This window comes from Bidens hawaiensis, unplaced genomic scaffold, assembly GCF_021521415.1.
Source record: "Bidens hawaiensis isolate Kalapana, Puna unplaced genomic scaffold, B.hawaiensis_p1.1 tig00012646_1, whole genome shotgun sequence".
NCBI classification, from domain to species: Eukaryota; Viridiplantae; Streptophyta; class Magnoliopsida; order Asterales; family Asteraceae; genus Bidens; species Bidens hawaiensis.
The window spans coordinates 79,204-102,961 of NW_027492046.1; the positions used below are offsets into that span (position 1 = coordinate 79,204).

The following is a 23,758-nucleotide window of genomic DNA, read 5'->3' on the forward strand; positions in this document are numbered from 1 at the left end:
TTTAAATGTTTCATCAGAAAACCATATAGTCGGCTGCCACTTGACAGTTCAAAAGAGCAGAACTCTCAAGCGTGGGCTCGGGATTCGAACTGACAACCTTGCACAATACTTAGCTCAAATCATTTATTGTCAATGTTCATCCAAAGTGGCACAAGTGAGGATCAAACTTGTTATTATTATTATTATTATTTATGAAGTTGTTTAATAAAAGAAATTGGTTGTTTATACGTTTAAGATGTTACTTTTACTTGTGTTTGATTCTAAAACTACTAAGATAGTTATGAGCGGTTTTAATTTTTAATATGTGTATCTTTTAGGAGTTTGAAGCTTCGAGTTTCATTCCACCATTAGTATATGATTCTATGCTATGACGGAGAGTGAAGGATTTGGCGATGACATCGCTGCGAACGAGTTCCATGTTAGGGGTGGTGATGAATGCTAAAGAAGAGCTGGAATTGTATATTCTATTAGCTTTCTTGGCCACGTTCTTCGTCAGTGTTTTTCAGGTTTCTTTGGGGGTCTTGAGGTAGAATTGCACAACTCTTTAACACAATGTTTTTAACGGCTAAATTACACTAAATCCGCATTTTGCGGGACTCGAACCCTTGACTATAAGGAGAGCAACACGACACCAACACCTAACTACAATAGCTTTGTCAATCGGACAAAACCTCTCACCCTAACTCTTTTAACACATTTGACCTTTTAAGCCGGATCTCTGGTCGTAATAATACAAGTTTAAAGTATGATGTAATTTAAGAATTAAAATAAAAATTGTAATCTAGTTCATCCACTTATTATAAAATAAAAAATAAAAACAATATATTCCACGTAAGCGGCCCACGTCAGCAAAAACTAACGAGATCTAACTCCGTTAGCAAAACACTTGTTGCTGACCAATAGTTTGAAAGTTTTGGGACTATTGTAGTATATTTTTAAACTTCGGCTTAGCGCCAGCCAACAAGACAAAGTTTGGATTATTAAAATCCAATATCCCAAAGGTTAATAACATTTCAGATCTCAAAAGTGTTGACAATTTTTCATACAAAACCACATGAACCGAAAACTGGATCAAACTACCATTTTATACAGATGATGATATGTAACAGGCTAACTGGCGATCGGAAAAACACATTCACGAAAGCTCATGACCAGTTGATCGCGACATGGTTCTATGCCACCATCACCATTTCACCACGCGAGCCTACCATATAAGTTGAAAAACCAGTCAGTAATTAGTACTAGTAGAGAACAAAAGAAGAAAATTAAGAATAATAAACCAAGATATGGATCGAACTAAATCAGTTTATAGTTCCACCCGAAGCAAAATTGTAAACCAAATAAACTAGTTTTAGAAAAATAGAACAAAGACATAGACATCTTAATACTAATTGAACGTATTTTCTATTTGCTGTTTTTCTTAAAATTTGAGCTGTACCATTTGTAAAACTTACAGAATCTTTGTTTATGGATCAGTTTAAGGTAGTAGGTCATGGTCGGTTAACTGTGGTTTACTAAATAGTGGCTAGGTTCAGGTATGTCTGTTATGGATATAAGAATAACCGTAACTGACCTGCTAATTCAGTTTTCAAGAAAAAAATTGAAACCGACCCATCGCTTTTAGCTAGGTTCAGTAAATTCAGTTATGGCCTACGGGTTGGCTAATTCAGTTTTATGCTTTTTTCAAAAGCTGTTAAAAAATTGCTTTTTTCATAAGCGGTATTTTATGCCCACCTACTTGGCCACACCAAATTTTTTTATAGATAGATAAAATCATGAGATAATAACCAAGTTTCAATACATTTTCTCATACTTTTTTCTAACAATAAAACCACTCAAATTTCATTATTTTGTAAAATGGTTCTATAAATGTTTATTTTTTAAATTAAACGACTTCAATGGAACACATATAAAACTTTGCTAGTATCTAGTGATAATAGATTAGGAAACCCGGTTTCATTATAGTAACCAACTTGAATGGTTTCATTAGCTAGTATTTAACTGAATAGTAACCAAGTTACATATATGCTCCACTTAAGTCACTTTATTTTAAAAGTTACAAAATAATTTCACAACAATAGATAGTGTTTTTTATAGTTAAAAAACAGTAAGTGACTTTATTAAAACACAAACGAAACTAAGTTAAAAATTGTAATAATTTCACAACAATATATCAGGTGAAATACTCGCGATATTTTAAGCCTAATTTACGGTTGGTTAATATTAATGGAAAAAGGGAGGAGATATATTACATCTTTCATAAATCTCTTTAGCCAACTGTAGGAAAGCTTCAGCTTCTTCAGCCAATTTGGAGACCCGTTCAGCTTCTTTAACAGCTTCAGCCGCCACAAACGATTTGTTTTCTGCTTCAGCCACTTTATAGGCGGCTGCAACCGCTGCTTCTTCTAGGGTTTCACCAAGATGACTGTTGTAAGTGGTGGACAATCTGGGCCAGGTCTCTTTGGGCTTTGGAATCGGGCCCTGTGTCCCATTCACCACCCCACTTCTAAGCCGATAGCAGTTCTGAACCTAATCATTCACACAAGTGTTCCTTATCAAAAACTGAATCCCAACAAATCCTAACAAATAATATACCAAAAAAAATCACCTTTTCAAGTTTCTCTTGTGCAACGAGCCTTCGTAACCTTGCAGTTAACAACCTCCTGAAATTTGTTTGCACCTCGTGCCTTTTCTGCATATTACAAATATCACAACAGAATCAGTTAGAAATATAGCAAACCATGATTTTCAAGAATCATATATTGATCGGAATGATGATTACCTCAATGAAACAAACAATTGCACTGGTACTTGATCCATTTGGATCCTTTAGAGATGATAGTGCTTCATAGATCATTGCATTATACCTTAATAATGAAAGCAAGAATGTTAAATACCATTCAATTTTATTTAATAATAAGTGACCAGCAGAAAGCATGTAACAAACTTTGAAGCCGTCTTCCCATCTAGCAAGCATTTTGAACCATCATCCATATTGATGTCTGCAGATACTGGATCAGCTACAGCCATAGCTGATGGTCCAGGAGTCTGAACAATGGGCGATGGTGTGACAGCCACAGGCGAATCGGTGTTACTTTTTGGTTTTGGTGTTCTTGATTTTTCCCTTGGGCCCTGACCATTTGCACTCACACTCATATTCCTCCATTTATCCTACAATTATACGACATCATCATTCATCAGGCAGTTTATACTTGATATGAACAAAAGTTATGATAAACTGAACGCAAATGTTTCATCTCAAGTTATAATCGCATATGAAAACATATGCATAAACCTCTTGAGGTCAATAAGAACATGAATTACAAATCAATAAGAAAAGAAACCAAAAATCACATCTCTAGTTAACTTCTACATCTAACAATAACAAATTACTAAGATTGAAATTTCAACATACAACCCTAGGTTATGCTTAGGGGTGCAAACAAGCCAAGCCACTCGTGAGCTATTCGAGCTCGGATCGATAAAAAACTCAAAGCGAGCAAGGCGTTTTAGCCCGAGCCTCAAATAAAGCTCGTTTAGATATCGAACCCGAGCTAGAACCTTGTATTGAAAGCTTGCTTAGGCTCGTTGAGCCTTAACCAGCCTTGTGTATTTTTGAGCTTTACCTCTTTTAGACTTCAATGCATTAATTTCACACTGCACAGCTGAGCTTTGGCTCGTTTAAGGTACGAGCCCGAGCCCCGAGCTGAGCTTAGACTCGTTTAAGGTTTTCTCAAAATATATAAAATACTTAAAAAACATATATAGATTAAAAAATGAACAAATCAAGCTCAAACTTGAAAAAACAACTCATGAGCCAAGCTCAAGCTCAAACTCTCACGACTCAAAACAAGCCGGCTAGACTCGTTAACACCCCTAAAGTATGCCTATTCCATACATTTATCAAACTGATGCAGTTTTGACCAGCAATCAAATGGCTCAAGAACACAATGATTTCATTCAAACGATTAGAACCGAATGATTCGGTCAACAAAGCTTAGAAGCTTATAAATTCTTTATTAAAAATCAATCAAGTAACTTAACAAACCTAACAATCTATACTATATAATAAATAAAGGTTTTTCAATGCCACATGGCATCACACAAGATAGTTTCTTACAAAATTTTCCCACCTCTATCTCTTATTAAATACATTTCTCTTTTTTATTAATAGTTTATATTTAACTTTTTTTCTTTTTAATCTATTACTTTTTCTTTTTAATAATTATTTTTTGATTTAAAAAATTTAATACCAACATAAATATATAATTTAGTTTTATATAAATATATTGTATTAGTTATTAATATTAAGCTTTTATAAGTAACGAGTTTTCACGTTGATTTAGATAAAATAATTAATTTCAAATTTCATAGAAAGAAATTTTCACTTTATGCTTGTTTTGCAATTAAGACTAATAAAAGCTAAGGTCAATCGCTTTAGATGGTCTGTTTGATTTTGAAACAACCTGTTTAACACATGGTCAGTTATGTGTTTCATTATCTAGAGTTGAAACCAAAATCAAAGTGAAACTACTAATTTTAATATGAAGGATAAAATTATAAATTAAATTACAAATATTGTATACAAAGAAATATTTAGAGATTTATGAATTTTCAACTTTTTATTTCCATATTGTGTATTGTGTAATTTATTCTACCATATATTATATTTTTTATATGTTGAACATATTTTTTATATTTCACATTGTGTTATTATTTAAATAAATTTATTTATTTTAACCCGTGTTCTACACGGATACCTAACCTGGTCTTATTTATAAATAAAAATAAACACTTTGGGCCGGGCCAAGTTAACGGGCTGGATGCTCCTGCATCACTCCCCGTCTTCAAAAAAACTCGTCCTCGAGTTTTGCCTTAAACCAAAGCCACCCGGATCAAATGGAACATCAACTCGACTCCGATTTATTACCATCATGACCCGCGTAAACATCTCAACTTCGTAGGTCACCCTCACCCAACTCGGGACCTATACCACCTGGATCGAAAAAAACATTGTTCCGTTTCTTGTTCATAAGCGATTTAGAAACCTGTCCGCCCATTTGTGTCCCATCAACTAGGTCACTTAAATTCTTTGACCCAACACCATTTTGTATATTCACGTGACCCTCCTTATTCGGGCCAACCACAAAAAGTGTACCATTATCTTTGTGGTTTTTCATTGATTCACCATGAGCTGCATACCACATCCAAATACACCCTTCATGCAATGGCCAACAACGGGGCCCACCATAGACTTTTTATTTTTCCCCATAATTGAAAAAAATATCTTTTCACTCGGTTTACACATGAATTGGTCAACGTCACTAATACTAATGAATTGAATTTTTGAATTAAAAGATGGAGATACCAAATATTTAGTTTCCTTGCTCATCCAATAATCTTCCAATTCATCCTCCATAATTTTCGGCTCATTAGATGGAAATACCGTATCATTAGGTGTTAGTACAACACCGCCATTAACCACCCGATCACCATCTTTAATCACCATATCCACCTTAACGAAATCATCCAAAATGCTAGCTGACATTCTGGCGTATTCCGTTATCTCCCGATCCAACGATTTACCATTCACACACCTGATTCTCTCCGTCGCGCCACGATCAGATCTGGATAAAAATTCAATATCGGCAAACGGTTCACCACATTTGATATCATCTTCCTCGTCCCCGTAGTTATCAAACACAGGCGGAGAATCATAAATAAAATCGCCATTAAAAGGATATTCCTCATCCCCGGTTAGCTCGTGCCTAACGGGTGCTTCCGGTTCCGTTTCCTTCCATGTCGATGATGCTTCAAGATCTCGGATTCGCTGGCGAAGCCGTTTGATCTCTTGTTGTATTTCAAGATTTCGGACTCGTTTCCGGAGTCTCTTAATCTTGAGATCCCATGGGTCGGGATAAACTCCATCGCTGCCTCGGTCAGCGATTCCGCGAGTAGGACGTCGATCTTCTCCACGGGCACGTGAACCACCAATGCTCTTGTTGATGCCTCTGTCGGCGACTCTTCGACCAAGAAAACACTCACCTTCACGTAGAGCCATTTGAACAACCATGAGCTCTGATACCAACTGATGCAGTTTTAACTAGCAATCAAATGGCTCAAGAACACAATGATTTCATTCAAACGATTAGAACCGAATGATTCGGTCAACAAAGCTTAGAAGCTTATAAATTCTTTATTAAAAATCAATCAACTAACTTAACAAACCTAACAATCTTATTTATAAATAAAAATAAACACTTGGGTCGGGCCGAGTTAAACTTTCCTCACAACTTCAAAAAACAAATATCAATTCAAATCCAAAATTAGGGCTTGTAACACTATGCTTACATTACAACCACAAACTAACGCACAATCAATTTAATAACAAAATATCAAACCCTAGGCTATGCCTATTTCATACATTCGCCAAAATTAACAAGTAAAGAAATCAAAATCTCCTCTCTAATTAACTATTACATCTATAATAAAAACAAACTAAAAGATTGCACATACAACCCTAGGTTAAGCCTAGGGGCAAACTAGCCAGGCTGCTCGTGAGCCATTCAAGCTAGGATGGATACAAAGCTCGTAACAAGATGAGCCAAGCCTCAAATAAAGCTCTTTCGTTATCGAGCCTTGTGTATTTTTGAGTTTTATCACTTTTAGACTTCTATGTATTAATTTCACATTTCTGACTGCACAACCGAGCTCGAGCTAAGCTTAGGCTTGCTTCAGGTTTTCTTCAAAATATATTAAAATAACTAAAAATGTATATAAATTAAATAATAAATAGCAAACAAGCCAAGCTCGAGGGCTTGTAAGTCAAAACGAGTCGAGCTCAAACTCTCGTAAGTCAAAATGAGCCAAGCTTGAGCCTAGTTGAGCTCGAGCTTAGCTCGTTTACACCCCTACTTATGATTATTTCATACATTAGTCAATTTTTCCTCAACTTAAAAAACAAATTAATTTCAAATCCAAAATTAGGCCTTGTAACACCATGTTTACATTACAATCACAAACTAACACACAATTAATCCAATAACTAAACATAAACAAATCACATAACGAAACATAAAACCTTAGTTTACGCCTGTTTCATACATTCGCCAAAACTAGAGCTTGTAACACCATGCTTATATTACAATCACAAACTAGCACACAATCAATCCAATAAATAAACATAAGCAAATCGCATAGCTAAACATAAAACCCTAGTTTACGCCTGTATCATGCATTCGCCAAAATTAGGGCTTGTAACACTAAGTTTACATTACAATCACTAACTAGCACATAACTAATTTAATAACTAAACATAAACAAATGACATAAAGGTTATGCCTATTTCATACATTCGCCAAAATTAGCGCTTGTAACATGTTCACTATGACATTACAATCACAAGCTAACACAAAATCGATTCAATAACAAAACATATATTCATATATATATATGTATGTATATATATAGAACGATTCTCACCTTAAGGTCGATATTGGATCGAGAATAAAGGAGGTGATTGAACTCAGGATCCTTCTGAATATTCTTCCATTTGCCGGTGCCGTGTTTTGCGATGCCGGCGCGTAGAGCTTCTTCTTCCTCCTGCGTCCATTTCTGCTTTGGATTTCCCATCGCCGCCGCGTGAATTAGGGTTAAGCCTAAACCCTATGTCGGAGATGATGATGATGATGATGGTGATAGTGAAAGAGAACGGTTACAGTAAGGGCAAATTCGACATATTTGGTAATATGTGTAGCTTTCCTTATTGGCTAAATCCACCCTTGTAGTTTAATTTTGTGTATGATTTGTGGTGTTACACCGGCGTAATGAAAACTTTTTTATTTTTGGGCGTTTTACATAGCATGGCGTTCTAGTCAGTAACAGAGGGTTTTGTAAAAAGTTTTGAAGTGATAAAAAAACAACTCTCTTGCAATTATTAATTATCCCCCCCCCCCTCCCCTCTTTGTCTGTCACGCACAGGCAGCCTCTTCTCCAACGTTGTGTACACAACATTTAAACCCCACGACTTTGGGGGAGGTGTATTGGGAGAGTTTTGGGCTAAACGCCACCCACAATTCTCCCACTACGCATGGTCTTATGATGAAATACAAATAGCAGTTGTTGATATGAGGAACGTACAAATAAATGAATAACTAGAGCAGGGAATAGTTTTGGGCCAAGGCGTCACCACAACTCTCTCTCACTATGCATGGTCTTAGGATGAAATACAAATATAAATATATATAAGTTGTTAATATGAGAAACTTTCAAATAAATGAATAATTAGAGTAATTATGCTAACATTATAGTCATTTATTACTCTTTAGTTTTTGAACTACAATAATTGTTATTACTCTACTTCTTTTTTTGATGCGTAATTACTCTAGTTTTAAATTATAGAGTAATAATAATTATTCTGTTTATTTGTATGTTTAATAGGTTAGTTCTGTTAAACAAATCTTATTCTTTTATTTATTTGATTTTCTATATTAGTTTTATCGTTAAAGCCGGTCTGAAAAGATGATGATAGATGTTAAAATTAAAAACTTTTTTGATAAATTATACACATGTTAAGCAATAGTATTAGCAAAACTAAAAACCAACTTATAAACTTGTATTTTTTGGACTTTGACCGCTAAAGTCTTAAGACTTTACATGTTGGTTTTTAAACTTTGATTTTCTTTGAATTTTTGTTATCAAAGTTTCACACATTTATTTATTGGCCAGTCAATTTTGTTAACATAGATTGTGGCTATAAAAATTTTACACTGTTATAATAAAAACTTTTAAATTTTCAACTTTTATCACAAAACTTTTAGATTTTCAACTTTGATCACAAAACTTTCAGTCCAATAAATCGAATCAATGGGGACTAAGTTCCCACTGTGCTCATGTTGCAACTTGCTGTAACTTTTGAACATGTAATGTATTTAACGCGCTACGCGGAAACGCGAATAGAAATACTTTGTTATGAATATTTTGAAGTCTTGTGTAACTCTCTGATTTTGACTTAAAACTAAATACACTTTTTTTTTCAATTATTGCCTAGTTAAAACTAGCCTTAACAATAAGACCACTGAATCACAAATTCCACCACAACTCCTATATGCACATAATCACGCTCTAAGCTCTTTAGGTCATGCAACAAATTATATGAACATATTTGAGTTGATGTTTAGGATACTTTTCAAGAATGTTCTTTTCTCCTCCTTATAAACAGGAAATGTTCACATGCTCTCTGACATTAATGATGCTGTATCTAGAAAGAAGGAAACAATATGGCATTTGTCATCCCCCATTAGGAACACTTTTGATTTTAATGGGGATCACTAATAAATTGTAGAAAATACAATAATTTATATGATCATGGGTAAAGCCTAGAGAATCAATACTCCATGCACAATTGGTAGAAGCTAGGAGCTAGATACAAGTTATTCCCTTTATGCATTGCTTTTACATTTGATATCCATACATTAACTCCAAATCTAAATCCAGTCAATTTTGTTTTGATTATGGAAGGAGCTTATAATAGGCTAAAGTCATAATAATCAATATTCAATTATAACTATGATATGGAGAGGATTAATTAGCAAAGCACGTAAATGATAAATTCATCAAGGACGGTTATGATACGCTATGATATGTGATATTTTAGTTTATATTGATATATACGATATTTTCCAAGTTAGTACGAGTATATGTGAAATTGCCATAGGCTTCATTCCAAACTGAGTATCACATGTTTTTTTTTTCTCCAATGGGGGAGCGGTAATTTAAGAGTTAAGAAAACTAAATATATCAGTCTAATAATAAACACCACCAATAATTTTCGAATATGTTAAAAAGTAACAACAAGATTTAATAATAGTAACATTTTAAGTGCTTGATTATGTGCTCCCTTCCATTACATTGAGCACTTGTTGATTAGAGGGAACATTGTAAAAATAAAAAAAAAAAATTATCCAAGAATATATGTATTCATGCTTTTGTTATCCAAGAAAGCCAAGATTCAATTCAAATTTACTGTTTATTATTTTTTTTATTTTGTTGTCGATGTCCTATCTGTTAAATTTTTTATTTATGTCAACATCATTAATAAAAATAAAAAACAATATCATTTAACATTATGTTCATTTATTGGCCAACCTTTCTACTAATGTCATCTCAAATTATTGCTTGCATATATAGTAGTTAAATCGAGTATTAACAAAAAAAAAAAAATCTGTTTTGATCCAAGTTGAAAGTTACTGTTTCACCACAAGGTTTATTCTTTAGCAAGGGCTTATGTATTATTGTAGTTTAACCCCTCAAATCATCATTCATAGAGCAGTTGAAGCGAATGTAAACGAAAATCTATTGTGATTTTGATTGGAAAGTTATTATATTACCACTAGTTTATGTATCAACTAGGCGTGCTTAGTTGACTCAAAGTTTGATTTGAAAAATCTAATTTATAACACACAAGTTAGTGAGGAAAAATATATTTTATATTATGGCTTATAAATCATAAATCAGATAGTGTAGTAATCTAAATACAAAAAAGTCGTCGTTTAAAAAAAACAGAAACACATGAAACAGAGTAAGCTTTTTGTGTTGGCCAACATAGCTTGAATGATATCAAAAAAAGGTATATGTATTCATGAAATGTATGGTATAACTTCTTGGAATCTAAGCCCATGGTGGATGAAAAGTTGGAATCTAAACACTTTGATATGAAAAGCCAACATTGGTTAACTTAATATAATGACAACACACCAATCTTCAAGAAGCTTACGCATATTCGTTGTTTAAAGACGTGATACATGTTTCTACCAAGTCTATAAATCAACCTCAACAACAATTGTACTTGTACCCATAAACCAAGTCTTTCTTTCTTTACCCTTGAATTCTGTATGTCAAATCCAATAAGCGACTATTCTTAGCTAATCTTGTTTTCGAATGACAAGCAATAACTCAAAGAAGAAGCCTTTTGTGATTCCTTCTGCTTCAACACTAAACACTATTGTGTTTTCTGATAATTTTAAGTTGTGAGCTACTACCAACTTACAAGCATAGTTGGTAGTATGCTTGTAGCAGATGTAGCGGGCGTTTATTCACGCGTCTCTATAGGATATTGATATTTAGGCTTTATTTTTCTTTTTGATAAAGTCCTACATGAACATGAAAGAGTTTAACTATATAGCAATGATTTAAGCAGTTTTTAAGTGCTAACTTATGGCTTGCGGTAAATATGAAAGTCAATAGGCAAGCATGCAACTCTAGACTATAGGCATTGGTGTTAAGAAGTTATGTTCACAATACATGGGTTAATGAGTATGGGAAGGATTAAGTAAATGTTTTTACTCATAGGTGTTATACCTCAGAAGTTGACAGAAGAGAGTGAGGATTCATGGTTCTTGTATGAGAAATACCGTACTTGAATACATGTATGCTCTCTCTTCTTTTGTCATCTTTCCGCCTTCTTCCACGCACGTGTTAACAGTTTCTTTTTATTTGGTTTAAAACAACGAATCGTTGTTTATTATAGCTGTCACACACGTCTTAAGCTTTATCGTGTAGCAATTGGAACACTTTACTTGTATTGTGTAACAATTGGAACTAACTTTTATGCTATCTTTGTAAGTCCATGTTATGAATGAACAACATCATTTGAATATTCTGAGAACTAATGTCAAAAACTCTTTCGTGAAGATCAACTAGCCATTTTTCTTTTACTGCATATCAATATTAATAGTCGTAACTTTTCCTACTTAATACTCATTTTTACTAGTTATTGTTATTTTTCTATATCTATTATTACATATTTATTTATTTATTCTTGTGCCCTGTTTTCTTATTGTCTTCTTTTAATTTATTTTGTTTACACTAAATATTATACCATTTTAGACTTTATATTTCATAGTTTACTTGTTCTACTGCTATGGTGTTTACTTTTGGAACTGAAGGTCTCACTTGAAACAATCTTTCTTATCTAAGGTTTGCCTATATTCCACACTTCCCAGACCATACTGATATCTTTGCCTATATATGGGATTTACCGGTATGGTTGTAGTGGTGGTGGTGGTTGTTGTTGTTGTACACCGCGTTGTAAAAATTGCTAGTCGGGCGGTGGGGTGGGGGCTAACGACTAATCGGGATTAATCAGATCGGACTTTAATATATCTTTTTCAGTTTTTTGTACACACACACAATTTTATATATAATTTTCAGTTTTATGCATACACAAACATATTTTGACCGAAAATCGGCTGAAATCTCACTGGAAAACGCCGATTTTTGCTGGAATCTCGTCGGAAACCGCTGATTTTGATCGGAAACTCGTCGGAAACCGCCAATTTTGGCTGGATTCAACCATTGACCGATTAATTGGCCGACTAACCAGTAAAATGAAGACTAACAATTAATTGAAGATTACTCACTGCCTAGTCATGATTTTTGCAACATTGGTTGTGCATTTCAACATTAAAACATAATAATAATATAATATACAACATGAGCAAAAGCCAAGGGTGCAAAGTGTAGTGAGTTAATCCCCCTCAAAAAGTCGTTACAAGTCATCTGAATAATAATAATAACACTTAAATAATAATAATAATAATAATAATAACAACAAAACAAGTCAAAATGGTATTTGATTGAAACGAACACAAAACCCTATGCTGATACGGAGCTGGAGTCAACGAGAATGATCGACGGCGACGGCAACGGCAACGGCAACGGCGGTCCGACGGCGGTGGCGGTGGCCGTGAAGGGCGGGAACTCCGGAGGAATTGGCGGGAGAGGAAGTAGGCGAGCTGTACGGTGGGCGGTGGAGAATTTGTCACAGAACGCTGATCGATTGGTGTTGGTTCATGTGATACCTAATGTTACTTCAATTCCTACTCCGTGTAATGTTTCTCTATACCTCACATACATAATATGCTTTCAGATTGTATTAATTGCTACTAAAACTGTTAGTTTGTTAGTTGCATGATAGTTTCTATGAATTTTTGTGTTTGTTAGTGAGTTTAGCTAGACAGTGTATATGATTAAGGCAGCTTGTTGCTCGGTTGCCTTCTGTATTGATGCAAACATTACTTTTTAATAAAATTTTACAAAGCTAAAAAAGTGATGAAGCTAAAAGTGAGGAGAATTTGAGTGATAGGCATTAGATTATTTGGAAACAAAGATGTGGTATATCCAGCAAATTTAGGGGTGAACTAATCCAAAACCGAGAAAATCGAACTGAAACAAAAACCGAGGGTTTGATTCTATGTTTTTGTTGAAAGTTACAACCGAAATTTTAGTTTGGTTTTGTGTGTAACTAAAACCGATTAAAACGAACCAACCGGAAGTTTTTTTTTTTAATAAATTTATTTAAGTAATTTATGATAGTTTAATCAAAATATTTAAGCCTAAATGTATAGTAACTCAACTTATAGTTTTTTTACGTAATTTATGATAGTTTAATCAAAATATTTTAAGCCTAAATGTATATAATCAATTCATTGTTAACAACAAAAAAATTAGGTCCAAATTCATTATTTTTGGACAACTTTTTTTTTTGCCCAAAATTTTCAAGCTGAATGGTAAAACCAAACTTGAACCGAATTCAAACCAAAAACCAAAAATTCAAAACCAAAAAAAAAAAAAAAAAAACCCTAAACCAAACGGTTTTCAAAAACTCAAAACCTGACATTTTGGTTTTGGTTTGTTCATAGCCCAAAACGGATTTGTACCGAATCACGTACACCCCCACCAGCAATTTCCCAAACCTAATGTCAGTATGTTACCCCTCTCCTTTGATGAAATCGACACAGCTAAACTTGTTCGATTATTTATCATTTATCAGATATTGAAGTATCATTTAAGAAAGAAATGCAGAGCTCTTGTAGATCCTAGGTAATGCCATCAATTTACTTCTAATGATGACAAACATGAAAATCTTTTGGAAAGGACATATTCTAACTTCCATGTAACATTTGAAAAACAAATTGTGTTTATTTTGCTACGAAATGAAGCAACATATATGATTTGGGTATTTAAAATCTTGAGCATTTATCGTCTGCAGCAGGAAAACAAGTACCTATTATGGAGCTGGATGCTAATGTGGTGGCTATGTATATGAAAGACATGAAATCACAAGTTGAAGAAGTATTTATACCTTTCAAGAAACTCTGCAAAGGCAAAAAGGTGCTGTTTTTTTTTTTTGTCATTATACTTTTTTTTATGCATATGAGTCATAAAAAAGATTGGATTTTTCCCTCATTTGGGTTCTTAAAGCCTTATAGAGTATTTCATTGATGACTCAAACCGGACAAAAACTTTCATAACAAGTCCACAATCACACTGACCTAAAGGAGGCAAAAGAACATTTTTGATGACTCATTGTACAAAAGAACTGCAAAACGACTAAAACACAATAAAAGTAAACGCACATTAGTATTTTGTGCTAAAAAACTCTGAATTAATCTTTTACTGGTTGACTCGTTGTAATTAGACCTTTTATTTTGCAGATAGAAACTTTGGTGCTGGAAGCTGATGACCCTGCATCAGGTCTTGTAGGGTATGCATCTGAGTCAGGGATTAATAGTTTGGTTCTTGGTTCATGCTCCTCCAGTTGGCTCAAGGGGTATACTATCAGTATTCGTTTTTATCTTTAATAAAGGAGCGTTTGGGCTCGTGTATTTAAACTACTTTTTTGGTTATTGTTTTTTAAAAGTAGATAAGCATTTTTGAGTGTTTGGATGAATAAAAGTGATTGTGGTTATATGCTTAATTTAGAAAGAACTAAGTTGTTTTAATAAGCAGTTTTAGATTGCTGATTGTTTTCAGAAGTTTATCTTTAATGTACGTTTATCCTTAACGTAAAAAAAGTTGTTTTCAGTAAGTTAATTACTTGCTTCTGCTTAAAAAGCACTTTCCCAAACACCCCTTATGTATCGGGATAATTAATTCTAACTTATAATGTTTGTTTTTAGGAAGTCAGTACCCTCGGCCGTTTTAAAACTTGCTCCAAGAACCATCGATGTATATGTTGTGTCTAGAGATGGTCTCATCTCTGATTCAGGTGACCACAGTTGACTTAAATGTAAACTCTACACCGTCGTTACTGACAAATTTGTTAATCATATATGATGGAACACTAATTATTGATTAAATAAGTGATAGACAAAATTACATATAATGGTGTTAATTACAGAGAGCGTTTCCATGCCCGGGATGTCGTGTGGCATGAGTTACCTATGGTGTGGAAGCTGTTCTTCTAACAAGTACGATATGGAAAGTGCATATGCCCCGTCATCTGTGACTGACATTACTCGTTTAAATTCTCAAATATCAAACCATGAGAATGCTTCAATCAGTTCTACTATGACCAGCACTCCCATGAGGACCTTGGGTGATGCAATTTTGCAGCCCGGAGTGACAAACAGAAGTTCTTTGTCTTCTACACGTTCTGATAAGGTGCTTTATAAAATTGTCGTTACTTAATAACATGTTTATTTTAATGTTAACACATGTAAATATCTTTTTGCAGTCAAACTTACAGGCTGAAGTAGAAAAACTAAGACTTGAGTTACAAAATGCTGTCAGTATGTACAATCAGGCTTGTGATGAGCTTGTCCATACACAAAAGAAGGTTAGGACTTTTGCTTTGTTTTTATACATTTGCAGGAACCATGGTTGGTCAATGAGTCAAAACCAGTTTCGGGTCAAAACAGCCAGGGTTCAGTTGAAATGGCCCACAAACACTTTCTTTTAAATATGGTAGTAGGCAATTTGTTACATATGATTATAAAACCGTATTATTATTATAAAAAAAATTCTTAGTTAAGCGATTAGTAGGTTTTATACATTTAAATTAAAGTCAATCTAGCCTGATTGACTCATTTGGCCCGTTTCCTTTTTAGTTTTATCTTTTAGCTTAATGTATCTGGCGTGCTACAGATAAACATAACCCAAATTGACCCATTTGTATATGAATGGGTCCGAACTGCCACCTGTAAAACAAATTATTAAATGATCGGATCTTCTTGCAAATTCTTCATCATGGGAAAATTTTATTTAAGTTCTAAGTATTCATTTCATAATTACTCTTTGATGCTGCAAGAAATCTTAAATTTTGTTCTCATTTACTGAAAGAAAGATTTTTTTTTTTCGTTTTTTTTTTTTTGCATAAAATACTAGCGTGTTTTACATCAACTGAACATAATTACCCAAACCGGACTAAAAAGCAAAATAAAAATGTGGACTTATATGAAAGATGACATATTACCATGTGCAGGTTCAAATGATTTCTGTTGATAGAAATGAAGAAATGAAAAGAATTAATTCTTTAGCAGGACGTGAAGAAAAATACCGAAAAATTGCTGCTGAAGAAAAACAAAAGCATCTGGAAGCAATTAAAGAAGTTGAAATGGCAAGAGATCTTCTAGAAAAAGAGGCACGCGAAAGAGAAATAGCAGAAATAAAAGCTTCAAAGGAATCTTCAGAGAAACAACAGATTGTTGATGCGTTACTTGCTGGTGACAAACGCTACAAAAGATACGCAATTGGCGAGATTGAAAAGGCTACAGAATTGTTTTCTAAAAGCAAAGTGATTGGTGAAGGAGCATATGGTAAAGTCTACAAATGTAGCCTTGATCATACCATGGTTGCAATCAAAGTTCTTTCTTCAGATACATCTGAAAAGAAACGCGAGTTTTTAAGAGAGGTTTGAATTGAATTCTTTATATGCTTCTAGTTAATAGATATTGATACTGGTTGAATACGCACGCCTATGCAAGTTCAATCACATAGCCGTGTGATATTCTCATTCACTCTCAAAACTATGCATACGAACACCACCATAATCAACTTGTTAATTTGTTTTTATTGGTTTTACACAGGTTGAGGTTCTGAGTCAACTAAGTCATCCACACATTGTTCAACTTCTTGGAGCATGTCCCGAAAAAGGTTGTCTAATATATGAATACATGGAAAACGGAAGCTTAGAGGACTTCATCTCCAAAAGAAATCCTAAATATCATCTTTCTTGGTACACCCGTTTTCGTATAGCTTTCGAATTAGCATGTGCCCTTGCATTCTTACACAACTCAAAACCCGAACCCATAATACACCGTGATCTAAAACCCGGGAATATCTTGCTTGACCGAAACTTCGTGAGCAAAATCGGAGATGTGGGTATGGCAAAACTAGTTACAGATGTGGTCCCTGATTATATAACTGAGTACAAAGATTCTATTCTTGCGGGTACTATGTATTATATTGACCCGGAGTATCATAGGACTGGAACGGTTAGACCAAAGTCGGATGTGTATGCTCTCGGGGTTATAATTTTGCAACTGTTAACATTACTTTCACCGAAAACAGTTATATCGAAAGTTGAATCGGCTGTTCGTTGTGGTACATTGTTCGACATATTGGATGAGTCGATACCTGATTGGCCAGTAGCCGAAGTGGCCGAGTTGACTCAGTTAGGGCTTAAATGTTGTAGTCTTCGGTGCAGGGATAGACCCGATCTTGACACCGAAGTACTCCCGGTTTTGAAGAAACTTCATGAGTTTGGTGATATGAGTAAAAAGATTGGGAAAAACAAGAGTGATGCTCCTAGTCACTTTTATTGTCCAATTGTTCAGGTATAATAATTATAATAATATATGCTTATATAAAGGATATAATATGTTGATTATTATTATAAATTCGATTTCTTTGTCAATATAGGAAATAATGGATGACCCTCACATTGCTACTGATGGTTTTACATATGAACATAGAGCTATAAAAATATGGCTGGAAAGACAAAACGCATCACCCGTGACAAAACAACGTTTACAACATAAGACGTTAACTCCCAATCACACGTTGCGGTCAGCCATACAGGACTGGCGGTTACAGTCAGCATCTCCAAAGAGTTAAGCATGAGACATTTGTTCTCCATGTCTCTAAAACCCTTGTGTTTATAAACCATTTCATTTCTCTGTAGATACGACTTCTCTTGAATATCATTTGTTCTTAAATATTTAAATCCAGCTGTAATTATGGGTTTGGGACATAATAAATATGATTATTATTATTATTATTAATTTATTACGAATGCATCAGTCTGTATACATACATGTTCTTTATGGAGATCTTATTAAGCTACTATACATATATTTAGAAACCGCATAATCATTTTATGTATATTCTGCATAATCCTTCAATCAATCTGTGTGAATTCAAGTGCATTCGTATCGGGGTCTCGTGTAAAGATTGCTGGTCTTCCAGAGCGGCTAAGGGTGTAAGGAATACCTGAACCAAAATTCTTAGATTGGACCGAGTCCTACAAAAAACATATAGGAGAGACGAAAAATAATTACCGGCTTTATCTAAAATCGTTTTTAGCTTTGATACGTCACGAATTGCAATGCAAGTATGACGATCTCTCCCTCCATGTTCGGGCCTGCCAGTTGCAGGGTCAGGATTTGGCAGTTCCATTAAGTGAATCATCTCGGAACCGACCCAGAGCCATGCGCCTCTATATGGAAGCTTATCATGAGGTCTTGCCACATTTATCTTCAGACCTGATTGTATAAAACATAAAAAGATATAGTTTTTTTTTTTTATAAACCAGAAATATATAAGGAAAATGCAACATACCCAACAGGTTCTGGTAGAACTCAAGTGATCGTTCGAGGTTTTTGCATAGTATTCCCACATGGTGAAGATTTACGACTCCAAAATCTGCACGGATGGCTATGAGAGTTAAAAGAACAGCTAGAAAGTAGAAACTAACAAAAGATTGAAAGATTTACCATTCTCGTTATCAACGGATTCAGACGTAACTGAATCATTTTCATGTATATCCGCCTCTAACGATGTTTTAGCTTTTGTAAGCACAAAATGCCTTCTGTTTGCAAGAGCCTTTTGGATAATATTCTTCCTTGCTGGTATATTTACAGTAATGGGGCAAATAGTGGCATGGTTCAACTATAATTAGGTAGCAGAAAAACCATTAGTGAATTAAACTGAAAAAACAGCACATTAGAGGTTTAAGACCACAAATAACATTAAAAGAGATTTAAGTGGCCTGTCTCGTGAGCATGAAACCGAAAAAAAAAAATCGAGAGTTTGGTTTTATGTTTTTGCACACCAAACTTGAGGTTCGGTTTTGATTTTGCATGTAATAAAAACCGGAAAAAAAAATACGAGCCGAGCCGAGCCGAATTTATGCATTTTCATTTTTTATTTTATATTTTAAGTAATTTATAAAGTTAATAAATATGCAAGCTTAAATGTAGAATAATCAACTAGTTATTAACTAACAAAATGATTTACGCCCGAATTCACTATTTTGGGCAACCTTTTTTTCCCCAAAAATTTTCAAGCACAAATCTCAAAACCGAATAAACAGAACCGAACACCAAAAATAGACACCGAAAAAGCCGAAACCGAATGATTTTCAAAAATTCAAAACCGACTTTAGCCCAAATACCTGAACTACAATATGAACAATCACATACACAGACTTACATAGTTTGACTAAATCCAGTTCAGATTTTAAATTGAAATTAATAATCCACACATCTTTTTACATTATTTCAAATCATAAATAAATCAGTGTATCATAAAACAAGTCACCTTGGTGTGAGGTACAAGAGTTGAAGATGGAAGAAGATGGAACAGCCATGGCGGATGATGAACTCGTGTCAAGTGTTCGTTTGCTTGTTTGTTTGTCTTATGTTGTTATGTTCGGTTTCATAGATTCAACACCACTTGTTTGTGACTACACCTATCTGTTATTTCTTCCAAATCTGAGGGCAGTTTGTGTTAAATTTTTTTCAGAGATTATTACACATATGGTCCGTGTGGTGTTTGAAAAAACCGAAAATCGAATGGTATTTGTAATCGAAAAAATCGAATACAAATTCATAATCCAATTTTTGATTTGGTTATAATCGAAAACTGAATTATGTATTCGATTTACGATTCGATTTTTGGTTATGTTTTTTTCTTTTAATGATTAGTTTGATTAAAAAAATCACACAACCAAACAAATCAAATCGATAATTGAACCGGTAAACACCCCTAGTTTAAGTAAAGTAAAATCTTTAAGTTATAAGTTTACGGTAAACTGACTAAAATAACCTTTGACTTTCTAGAATGAGGACCATTTATGTAGTTAAACTATCTAAGAACTATTCTTGTTACAAGAAAAAATTATAAAACCGAAATTTTCAACCGAATTCCCGGGTCCCAACCGCAACGTAGATTCGTCACTATTTTCTTCATAACAAAGTCGATATAATTAGTTATTTTTTATCACGTTTTTATACATAATAAAATTATTAAAGTTATATAAATAATGATCTCTTTTCGGCTTTCAAGTCTGGTCAAACTTGGTATTGGAATATGGGCTTATTTAACTGCGGATTAGGAGCAAACTTGTTTAAACTAGTTTTTATTAAGGTTTTTTTAGCAAACCCGTCTCGAATAACTCATGAACGACTCAATTATTTTACACTCCTAAACAAAAATTACTAGATCAATCGAGATATACCAAATGTTGGTTGTGAATATTAGTTCTTGCTGCTTTTGAAACCTAAAATAGTGCCCAATAAAAATAAAATTTAGAACCTCTAATATTTTTCAAAAAATTAATAATTAAAACTTTTGTACCCATGGACCATGGCGGGCCAACTATAATTTTACATTACAAGCTAAGCCTTATCTTGTTCTTTTAGGCCCTAACCCACCTTTCATGTGCTCTAAAGCTAGTAATAACTTATTGAGCAATTAGCATGTGGTCAAATAAAGTTAATTATGGTTGTTGGAAACTAATTTTCTAGGAAACAACAGAATTTACAAAATAGTGTTCTTTAGATTGTCCTATATTATCATTTTATGTAAGTCCATTTATAGTTTGACCATTTTGTTCACACCTTATATCTTTTTTTTTGGAACGACCAACTAATTAATGCCGAGCACTCTGTACGCGTCTCTCATTAGCTAAAGGTAGCCCGAGCCGGCCACGAGTCCGGACGGACGGAGCCCCTAACAGATACTCACACCTTATATCATATTTATACCCGTGCGATAGTAAGGTTTTAATATATTATATTTTCTTTTTCCTTTTCCTTATTCATATTTTAAACTAATAAATTGTTTTCTCACATGCTATGTTACTCTAATATCACATTGCTTGAAGAATCAGAATTTAAGTTTAAAAGTAACTATTTGTTTTATCCATAAAATAAAAAAAAAATGTGTCTTGAATATAACTTAGTTTTCAATCTAGTGTTCAAAACAGTATAAGAAAAACTAACTTATTTGATTATACGATATACAATAACTAAAATTATATAAATCTATGTTCTAGCCACATGTGGTATTTATGGCACCTGAATACGTATAAGTAAATTTTAGTAGGAGTAGCTTAGCTTAAAAATAATTTGTAAAAGTAGAAAATTGTTTCTTAAGCAATAATTTATTACATATTGTTGGTTTTTCTTTAATAACTTTTAAATTGTATAATTCAAATTTACAATTGAATTATAAGCGCTTATAAATTCCATTATAACTCCGAATACAATACACGTCTGGTTGATAGGGAGCTTAAGAGTATGCTGCTTGATTCACGAATACACTTTTAATTTTTGAGCGGTGACTCATCATAAATTTCTTTCAATCAGATGCTTTTAACTATAAAATTTTTCTTTCACTCACAGCCAATACGTTTAAAACGTGTTTGTGTTTTTTAATTGAACATTTTGACAACAGATAAGAGCTTAATGTTTTGTGACCACTGGTGATATAAATTTGACCTAGATGTTACAATTAATATAGCAAATGCCATATATGCCTGTAGAAAGCTTGTGTGTTGGAAAAGTTGACGTGGAATATATGCCTATATTTCATGAAGCTTCTTGAGAAGGTCAAAGGGTCAATTATAATTCTTATAAACGTGACCCCAACCGCGTATACACGCTATCCACGTTTAAATATCACTCTATATATCTATCATTAAGTTCAGTTTCAACCCTTCAAGAAAATATAAAACTACAATATGAGTTTCAAATTTGTAGAAGCACTATTATCTATACTATATATAATACATAAGTCATGGGCAAATTAAGACACCTCTTTTTTAAGTAATTTATAACTTATAATGCATAATACACACATTATATAGCACGTAAGATAAGGGCAAACTTGTTCATTAAAAAATATGCCTATAAATAGTTACAACATTACCCCCTCAACTTTACTCAACTTTTGTAAATTTAAGAAATAGTTATAACTTTGGACCTTCATCTTTACCAATGTATTTCTTTTAAATTTAATTGTTAACCAACTTTTCACCAACGATTTTCCAGCGGCTGTAAATTTTTCATATGTTAATATTTGAAGAAAATTACACCATAAAAATGAGCATTTTATTGTCTTTAATTTGGGTATGGTATTGCTATAGTTTATTCCAATTAAAATTAGGATGTTACGTATGGGTGTTCACAATTCGGTTTTAACAACTTCTAAGTTAAGCAATAAGTCAAACCATTGGTTCCTATTTTTTCATTGAAAACTGAACTGAATCCTTGAAAATTCAAACTGAATCATTACTAATGGTTTGGTTTGACACATTGAGCTTCAATAATAAATTTACCGACCGGCTCGGTTTTATATGGCCAATCTTTAGTATAAAGCATAAACCATACCGCTTGCTATGGTTTGAACATTCTGAAACCAACTGACCAAAAGTGATGATTGGTCTAAACGTTTTTAAGGTTTCAAACAAACCTCGAACATCCACAATTTTTACATGATTACTTGAATTTTCGTTCCCCGTCGCATCGCACGACCATTCGTCTATACTATATATAATGTAGCACTCTTGGACAAATTAAGACACTAGGTTTTTAAGTAATTTACAATATTCAATACTTTATGTACACCCTATAAAGCATGTAGCATAAGGGCAAAGTTGTCCACTACAAAATATGTTTTACGTAAATTCAGTTTGTTAGAAAATAGTTACAAAATTGGCACTTAAACTTTACTATCCTTTTGTAAATTTAAGAAATTGTTACAACTTTTACCCCTCATCTTTACTCATGTATTTGCCAGGTTTATATATTTTCTTATTTTTCTTATATATTTCTAAATATATTACGTTTAAGGAAAAACAGAGCTTACCGATGCATCGTACTTTTTTTTCCGATGTTTCCACATAAAATTCATTCAATACCGAGGTACGGTTTTTAATGTACAAATCACTAAAGCATTAATGTACAATTCAAATATGTAACCATAAATCAATAAATTGTTTAAACACATAAATATGCATTAAAGTACAACCCATGTTCTGTTTTAGTTTATAAATTCTGAAAGTACAAATTCAGTCCTCCATTCATATAACTCACATTACGAAAACAATGCAATAAAATCAACTCAAATTAATGTTGTACGAATTTGTAACGGCTTCACAAAAAGTATGAAGGCCAAGCTTAAACCGTGGGCATAACCGTTAGCAACGGATTTTCGTCGAAAACCGAAAACGACCGGCCAAAAGTTAATGAAAAAATCAACCGTGAAATCAAGCCATTGACCAACTTGAACGGTTTTACAGTTTTAAATCAAACAACGAACATCCATAAACTTGTTATATGATTACTAAGGTATGTGTTTCCCGCTGCATCGCGCGGGCACCCGCCTAGTCTCTTTTAACATAAAACGTATATCACACTTGTCACTCTTGTACACATCGTTTATCATTGATACAAAAAATTGGTTTGGTCGT

The 23,758-nt window shown here is 33.5% G+C and overlaps 3 protein-coding genes across 3 annotated transcripts; 1 reads left to right on the plus strand and 2 right to left on the minus strand.

Annotated features, from left to right (window-relative positions):
* Positions 1–1,029: 1,029 nt before the first annotated feature.
* Positions 1,030–7,634, minus strand: LOC143541779 (single myb histone 3-like). Its single transcript, XM_077034509.1, has 6 exons — positions 7,483–7,634; positions 2,948–3,171; positions 2,783–2,867; positions 2,609–2,692; positions 2,253–2,529; positions 1,030–1,204 (listed from the first exon to the last, which is right to left on the minus strand). Exons 1-6 carry the CDS (start codon positions 7,630–7,632, stop codon positions 1,173–1,175), a joined length of 852 nt encoding a protein of 283 aa, XP_076890624.1. The 5' UTR covers positions 7,633–7,634; the 3' UTR covers positions 1,030–1,172.
* Positions 7,635–12,685: 5,051 nt separating this feature from the next.
* Positions 12,686–17,898, plus strand: LOC143541733 (U-box domain-containing protein 34-like). The gene is made up of 9 exons (XM_077034475.1): positions 12,686–12,887; positions 14,051–14,172; positions 14,496–14,611; positions 14,961–15,049; positions 15,182–15,444; positions 15,518–15,619; positions 16,265–16,693; positions 16,869–17,618; positions 17,704–17,898. The coding sequence occupies exons 1-9, from the start codon at positions 12,686–12,688 to the stop codon at positions 17,896–17,898; spliced, it is 2,268 nt and encodes a 755-aa protein (XP_076890590.1).
* Positions 17,899–18,083: 185 nt separating this feature from the next.
* Positions 18,084–19,037, minus strand: LOC143541767 (uncharacterized). Its single transcript, XM_077034501.1, has 5 exons — positions 19,024–19,037; positions 18,777–18,951; positions 18,622–18,705; positions 18,342–18,545; positions 18,084–18,273 (listed from the first exon to the last, which is right to left on the minus strand). The coding sequence occupies exons 1-5, from the start codon at positions 19,030–19,032 to the stop codon at positions 18,182–18,184; spliced, it is 564 nt and encodes a 187-aa protein (XP_076890616.1). The 5' UTR covers positions 19,033–19,037; the 3' UTR covers positions 18,084–18,181.
* Positions 19,038–23,758: the final 4,721 nt, after the last annotated feature.

Bases quoted from the DNA above. Each gene is read 5' to 3' on its own strand.
- LOC143541767 (XM_077034501.1), bottom strand. The intron at 18,706-18,776 runs GTAAATCTTTCA...CCATCCGTGCAG, and splicing joins ATCCGTTGATAACGAGAATG to ATTTTGGAGTCGTAAATCTT. The intron at 18,546-18,621 runs GTATGTTGCATT...TTATACAATCAG, and splicing joins GTTCTACCAGAACCTGTTGG to GTCTGAAGATAAATGTGGCA.
- LOC143541779 (XM_077034509.1), bottom strand. From the start codon at position 7,632: ATGGGAAATCCAAAGCAGAAATGGACGCAGGAGGAAGAAGAAGCTCTA. The intron at 2,530-2,608 runs GTGATTTTTTTT...GTGAATGATTAG, and splicing joins CACAAGAGAAACTTGAAAAG to GTTCAGAACTGCTATCGGCT. The intron at 1,205-2,252 runs GTAATATATCTC...CTTATATGGTAG, and splicing joins TAAAGAGATTTATGAAAGAT to GCTCGCGTGGTGAAATGGTG.
- LOC143541733 (XM_077034475.1), top strand. From the start codon at position 12,686: ATGATCGACGGCGACGGCAACGGCAACGGCAACGGCGGTCCGACGGCG. The intron at 15,620-16,264 runs GTTAGGACTTTT...TACCATGTGCAG, and splicing joins TTGTCCATACACAAAAGAAG to GTTCAAATGATTTCTGTTGA. The intron at 17,619-17,703 runs GTATAATAATTA...TTGTCAATATAG, and splicing joins TTTATTGTCCAATTGTTCAG to GAAATAATGGATGACCCTCA.